Below are 7,091 nucleotides of genomic sequence, written 5' to 3'. Positions count from 1 at the left end.
TCTAACTTCCGTTCCGCTTCCGTTATTGACATAAACCATAGAGGAAACTCTTTGTCTAATAGTAGTTTGCAAAAGAAAAAAACACTAAAAACCTGAAATCCCACAATCGTCCAGATAACTGCAAAGGTTTTCAGGATGAATCTCCACTACCAACCGAAACACTCACCTAATGCTACCTTTAATAGACTGAAAGGCTTCTCATTTCTTGATGTTGATCTTTTACGGATCACGTTCAAGACACACTAGGTCAATAGAATCGATATCCAAGGATCCAACTCAGCAACATTAGCATACACGCTAGAACTAATGGACATTTTAGGGCATTTTGAAGTCATTCAACCCATTTACGCAAGTCCTCTACACCTTTCGTAACGCATCCTTTGGCTTTGAGGGACCTTGCTCCGAATTAAGGTGATGACACCTATTGATAGGCATCCAATGATGTTCATATCTCCCCCTCCTATCTCCCTTGCTCTTTGCCCCCCTCGACTAGCTTCTCCCACCCCCCCCCCCCCCCCCCCCCCTTTCTCTCTCTCTCTCTCTCTCTCTCCAGTCTGCTTTATCACACACACACACACACACTCTCTCTCTCTATGGGGAGGCTTTTCCCTAAAATTAAATTGGCAAGTGGTGAACGAGAAAGGCTCACTTGTGTACTTGTACCGGTCGTCAAGTTGGGGCGAGGAGGTAAGTGAGGTGTTTGACACGTCAGTTGTAAGTGCAAATGCCACCATAATCTAATGTCTATGGCAGCTAGATCCAACGGCCCAGATACTTCCGTCGAGCCGTAGCGACTTTGACATGGGGCAACGGTAGCTTGATCCAACGGCCCAGATACTTCCTTTGAGCCCCAACGACTTTGACATGGGGCGACGGCAGCTTGATCCAACGGCCCAGATACTTCCTTCGAGCCTCAGCGACTTTGACATGGGGCGACGGCAGCTTGATCCAACTGTCCAGAAACTTCCTCCGAGCCCCAGGGATGTTGACATGGGGCGAGCAGTCAAGATCCGGCCAATCCGGGTAGGTTCGGGCTGGCGGCCTAACGACCGTTCACCGAAAGTGCCCGGAGTCCGCCGAGCAAAATGGCCTCTTCGTGGCGCTCCCCTACTCCATATGGACAAGGGGAAGATAGACAAGAAGAGTAAACTGATTTGCCAGCAAGCAAGCAGCCTCACCATAGCCTCGCCTTTTTTCAGGTTTATCACTCGCCTCGTTGATTTTCCAGACAAATGCTCTTTTATTGTCCATTTCGCGGGTTTGCTTGCACCGACTGAGCTTGAAACTAGTCCATTTGCTTGCGTCGAGCTCCACCCACATAGAATCTGTGGCAAAATTTGTTAATTTCGCCCGGGGAGTGTTCATTCGTGAATTGCATTTGATGGGCTTTTTAGAGAACGTCAATCAAGCAGATTGGATTGGATTCCTAGACTGTCCAGGAAACCGTCGTTAATTTTGCTTGAAAGGCAGAGCTTTTTCTCAATGTCAGAGGATAGGACGCCACAAAACAAAGTCAGTGTACACTCTAGGATCTGGTTGTGTCCCAGGGCATTTAGATTTAATAATACCTGAGCTCACTCTCATCTCCTGAATAAGGTATATGATGCAGGTTCTAGAAGCTTCGCCTGCTGCTCGATTAAAGCATGCAGGGGGCTTTGACCCTAGGAAGCTCATCAGGCTTCAATGCTACTACAGTGGCTTCAGTATCTCGGCTTCGTGATGGAGTGACGCAAACTCTCTCAGGTTTTTGCCACTCCAGAAATCACGGCTTTCATGAAAAGGTATCATTTGATTAACTGCTTTAAAGATTAACACCAAGTTTGGTTTAGACGGCTTCGAATGACAATGTTGCGCTGTTGGGTAACGATTTTTACTTTCTATACTAGCAGAGCTTCTTTCTTCAAAGAAAATGGCCAGAGAAATCTGTACTTGGGACGACTACAGGGATTTTGAGGTCTACCATTGTAATGGCAGGTGGTACAACCAATGGCAGTGATAAACCGATTGCACCCCTACAGCCAGAGTCACCTAGTGGGCAGTTTCTAGTGGAATTGCTCCAGAGTCATCCCCACCTATTTTCTGCTGCTGCAGAGCAACAGCTGAAGAAGCTAGCGGAAGACAGAGATGCTACTAATGGACAAGAACGATCCAACACATTGGGGAATGAGCTGATCCTATATAAGTAAGTTGGCCCAACGCTGTCTTGTTCAGACTAGTGTTATAGTCCGTTAAACAAGGTTCATGAACTTACAAGTTGGGAGACAAGCTTGCAAGGGAGTAACCAGTCCTTTTTGCTTGCCACCTTTTCAAGGGATAATCTTTTTTAATTAAGAACAACGGGTGGTCAATGGATATAATTATGTGCAAATATCTAACTGTGTATGCACTTTTTACTTAATCAATAGTAATATAGTCTACTTTACTTAATCAATAGTAATGTAGTCTACTATTGTGATTACAACAGGAGGATAGCAGAGTTGAGAGCCCAGGAAAGGCGTAAAAGTCTTGAGGAAATCATGTATGCGCTTATTTCTCAAAGGTTTGTTGAAGCTGGAATTTCCATGGTACCACCAATTTCCTCAGTTGCAGGACAGAGAGTTGACAATTGGCCTGTTCAAACCAAGGAACTTGAATCCGTACACTCGGATGACGTGCTTGAGATGATACGGGAGCACTTGTTTATTGTTCCTGGCGGAAGGGGTGCAGTCGACTCTCTTGAGCAGAATATGACTGCACAGATTAGTAAACTGCACCTGGGACGTGTATATGCAGCTTCGATAGTTTATGGATATTTTTTAAGACGGGTTGATCAAAGGTTTCAGTTGGAGAAAACTATGAATATCCTGCCGTCTCCATTAATTGAGGCAGATCTGGCAAATGCACACGAATTGGTTGATAAGGAAAACAACCAGCAGGATGGCTTGGTGGCCGAAGTTACTACTGCCATTTCCTCTAATGTAGTAACAGGAACATTGAAGCAAGATGCACACTCTGCTGGGACTGGAAAAGCTGGCAGAAAGGTTAGCCGCTTGCGGGCTTATGTGATGTCTCTGGATGCTCAAAGTTTGAATCAATCTGCAGCTATCAGGTCAAAGGAAAGCGTGAGTGTTATTGAGAAACACACTCAAGCTCTTTTTGGGAAGCCTGAGATCAAGATGACACGCAGTGGCCCTATGGCTATGACCAAAGATGAAACCATCTTGTTAAGCTTCTCAGGGCTGAAAAGATTAATCTTAGAGGCAGTTACTTTTGGCAGTTTTCTTTGGGATGTGGAAGCATATGTTGACACTCATTACAACATTGTGACACAATAAGAGTCCATCCAATCCCAGCCATCGCATTAGCCCATTTACATCAATGTGGTTCTGGTGTAGGATGTTTCTTTTCTCATGTTTATTTAGTGGTCTTGTGTAGTGGAAGGGGACTTGGAAGGCTTGCATATCGTCAATTTTATTGATCTAAATTGCACCTTACTGAGGTGTTTTAAGAAATTCTGGGAATTTGTCTGGTTGTCCTTGTGTATAGAGCTTTTGTCTTTCAAAAGAGATTCTTGTGTATTATAATGTCAGCTATTTGTATGTTTGGGGAGTGTGAAGTGTGGTTGTTGTAAACAAGGTGCTTGAAATTGATCTTGATGTAGGGGCGCATGTAGGGGCGCATGCCACATTTGGTTCTCTCGACCAAGACTATAAATGTCACGTAAGTTGGGCATAAGCTAAGTTATTATCATCCTCTACTCAGGAAAAAATCAAAGTTATCAGTTGAGGGACTATTATATATGCGTATATTTTAAGAAACATGGATTATAGGTTTCCCTTGGAAAAGTCTCAGAAGACGTTAACAAAGTGAGGTTTTTTTGTGGTTTTTTTCCCGTTCAACTGTTGGGAGATTGGGATTGACTTTGTCGCCCACCTCATGAGCAGGGTTATGAGAGGTTATGGATTGAGTGTTTTATCTCTGCCACGGTTATGTTGGTTTTTTTGTGGAGGTTTGGGATGGAGATTGTTCTCCCACCTCTGTGTAATGATTGTACTTCAGTACTGTGTTGGTTTTTTAATGGAATATATTAGTATATTACGTCTCATTGTAAAAGTGAGGCAAAGTGAAAATTAATTGTTAGATCCAAGATGCGGCCTGGGTTGAGACCATGGTTCTCGGCTCCAGCCAGACAGACAGCCTCCAGCATTTTCGCGCCAGGTGGGAGATTGCATCACCACCCTAGTAACCGATTGGATGATACCAGAGGCCATGTGCTTTCTCGGCAGTTTTGATGATGTTATGCACTCGGGAGGAATTAGGTGTGGCTAATGCCTAATTAGGTCACTAAGTTAGATGAAAGAAAATCCGTGGATCAGTTGGGAATTTGGATTTGTAGTATAAACATGATTGTACTGAAACAGTGTGAGTGGCTTTTTTTCCTGGCAATGTGCTTTGGCTTGCTGAGTCTGCTTGGTTTGTGACTCTAATCTGAGCTTTTAGTCTTTAGGCTTGCTGAGCTTCTGTTATACAATGGTGAAGAAGCTTTGGTAACTATGTGAGTGTTATCTTACGAATCTGAATTGGTAAGTGTGCAGTTCGATTGTAATTAGGTTGCTGTTGATTAGTCATTCGCAGGCAATCAAATGCTCGATATGCTTGACTGTTCTCTTCTAGTACAAGGTTATGGATGCTCTGCTTATGCCGTGCATTACTACGTGAGTTTGTCCTCCTTGGAAAGAAAGATAAGAAAAAGTTACTAACATTTGGCGACCACCTCGATGTTCAGTTGTCAAATGGTTCTAGTGTTGCAAGAAATTCCTAGGTTCACAAGAACAATATGCTATTATGCAAAATGAATGCTTGGAATCCCTTGTGCCAGTAACTTGTTAATGGCTTGCTTGTGTATGCTTGTTTGTGTATTCAGACAGGTTGGACTACGAGTTGTTAAATGCTTGATAGACATCTTGTCAATCATTGATACTAGGATAAAAATGGTGAAGGGAATTATCCTTTTTAAGAGAGGAGGGAAGCATTACTTGTACAGTGAAATTAGCAATGTGGAGCTGATAATGGTTCAAACCAAATTGCTCAAAAAGAAGGCATAGAAGGCTCGAGGCAACTCTAGTGGGCAGTGTGACATCCTAGCATACCCTTGTGACTGCAAGTGATTGCGATTAAGAATAATTCAAAAGATGAAGCAAAGAGCATGAGTTGGCATTAACCCTACCCACGAGGCCCATAAGGAATTGAGGATGACCATAAATCTAAAAGAAAAGGTCAAAGAACTCATGGCTCATGGCATTAAAGATTGAGGTCCCAAAATATGGAAAGAACTTGGATCCAAAAAATGAGTAGGGCACACTCAACAAGCAATACAAAAATGAGTGATGAATCCACCAAGAATCAAAATCAAGCTCCAAGACCATTCAAAAATCAAGGAAGATGTCTCCATTCACAACTTGCATTTGGGGGACATACTGGCCCCACCATTCGCAACTTGTAGAGTTTCCATCAGGTCTGCAATACCAATGGTTGCAATACAAGATATAATTACATGGATTGCTTCCTTTGCATCTTGTATTTCAAGAATTGAGAGTGTGTGAGGGATGCATGCTTATGAAGATTCTATCGAGAAATCAATAAGGAAGACATGGGGACCAGATCAACTAATCTCAAACAAAAGAAGGGTGAAACGATACATGATTTCGTGTTTTAGATGAGAGTACTTATTGTTCAGCTGAGTACCAAGCTTGACAATATTAATTAGAGGACAAGGTTGTTGAGATTACATCTAGCCTTTGACAAAATATGAAGAGAGGAGAGGAGAAGAGTGGAGATGAGGAGAGTGGGCACAGCTAAAGAGCACACCACAAATGACTAATTGTATACTAGATTTAGTTGAAAAAATAGAATATATACAAACCCTTTTAGGGTTAGGGTTAGGGGATCTAACCCTTTCCTTGATTGTGTTGAGTTGTCCTAGCATGATATCTTGCACATTCTGCTGATCAGGTGATAGGCATACTTGTCTTTCTTATCCCATTCTGCTTGAGCTCGGGCAATGGCAGGATCTACTACTGGTGCGGAAACTGTTTGTGTAGATGTAGATTCCGATGTAGATTCCGTTGCTGGTGCTGTGACAACAGATGGAGTAGAGCTACTGGTGGCTGGATCGGCCAATGGTCTAGGTGTAGACCCATCGACATACTCCCATTTGTCCTGAAGCACAAGAATGGTCTCCATTCTGTATTTCCATGTACCGTAAGTGGAGTTGTCTAACTTAGCAGATGCCTTCAGATTGAGGTTGCTAGTCGACATGGTGCAAGAAATGTACTCAAAAAAGTGTCGTGAAGATCTCTGTATGGATCAACTGCAAATACACTGAATATGCCAAGTGAAATCTCTGAACTATCGGTGAAGATAGAACTGTAGTATATAAAATTGATCTGTGTTACAAGGCTTGTGGCAATGATGTCGGGAATAGCCAAGAGGCTTTACAAGGCTGAAATGATGTGCACGATGCCGTGAGATAGCCGAATAGGCTTTACAATGGTGGCATGTGTGTGTGAAATCAAATGCTATCTGCCCACTGAATCAATCTGCAATGCCTCTGAACTCTGAACTCTGCTCACTGAACTGATGAACGTAAGGTTTCAGGTAATGTAATGATGTGAAATCGGATGTGAGCGTATGGACTGACTCCGAGTAGGTACTAGTCGGGAATTTCGGGCATGGCTTAGATTGGCAACTTGGGGAATTCAAAGCGTCCCCTCTATGGCGATCTAGTCTACTCTGATCTAAATCTAAACCAACCGTCGATCGATGAAAGAACAACAAATAATTCCTTCTCTTTTGTTCTTTTTAAGTGCTGGGTCAGATGCGTCGATGTAGAGGCAAATGTGCGTGAAGGAAGTGGTTTTTGTCGGCAAGGCTCAAATGTGAGTGTAACTTGCGCCGAAATGTGCGCGTGATGTGACGAGCGCGTAGAGCACGAAAAAACGAGCGACTTTCCTTTTTGGAGCACCCTCAAATTCTTCCTGGATCAAGAGATATGACTTGATCTAGGTGGAGGGGCAAAAGGAGCGCAAATGTGCTCAATGATGATGTGTCAC

At 43.3% G+C, this 7,091-nt stretch overlaps 1 protein-coding gene across 2 annotated transcripts; it reads left to right on the top strand.

Annotated features, from left to right (window-relative positions):
- The first annotated feature begins 1,038 nt into the window (after positions 1 to 1,038).
- Positions 1,039 to 3,639, top strand: LOC147902872 (UV-B-induced protein At3g17800, chloroplastic-like). 2 transcript variants are annotated; one of them, XM_087374275.1, is made up of 4 exons: positions 1,039 to 1,199; positions 1,610 to 1,781; positions 1,890 to 2,182; positions 2,465 to 3,639. In XM_087374275.1, the coding sequence occupies exons 2-4, from the start codon at positions 1,644 to 1,646 to the stop codon at positions 3,312 to 3,314; spliced, it is 1,281 nt and encodes a 426-aa protein (XP_087230401.1). In that variant the 5' UTR covers positions 1,039 to 1,199; positions 1,610 to 1,643; the 3' UTR covers positions 3,315 to 3,639. The 2 variants fall into 2 exon arrangements, with proteins under 2 accessions (XP_087230401.1, XP_087230402.1); XM_087374276.1 differs by having other exon boundaries at positions 1,597 to 1,781.
- The last annotated feature ends 3,452 nt before the right edge of the window (positions 3,640 to 7,091 follow it).

The sequence above is a fragment of the Dipteris shenzhenensis genome, chromosome 4 (genome assembly GCF_047967505.1).
Source record: "Dipteris shenzhenensis isolate YYH24624 ecotype China chromosome 4, Dip_SZ_1.0, whole genome shotgun sequence".
NCBI lineage: Eukaryota > Viridiplantae > Streptophyta > Polypodiopsida > Gleicheniales > Dipteridaceae > Dipteris > Dipteris shenzhenensis.
Note: the sequence above shows the minus strand (reverse complement) of the source record. Positions and strands in the feature narration are given on the sequence as shown.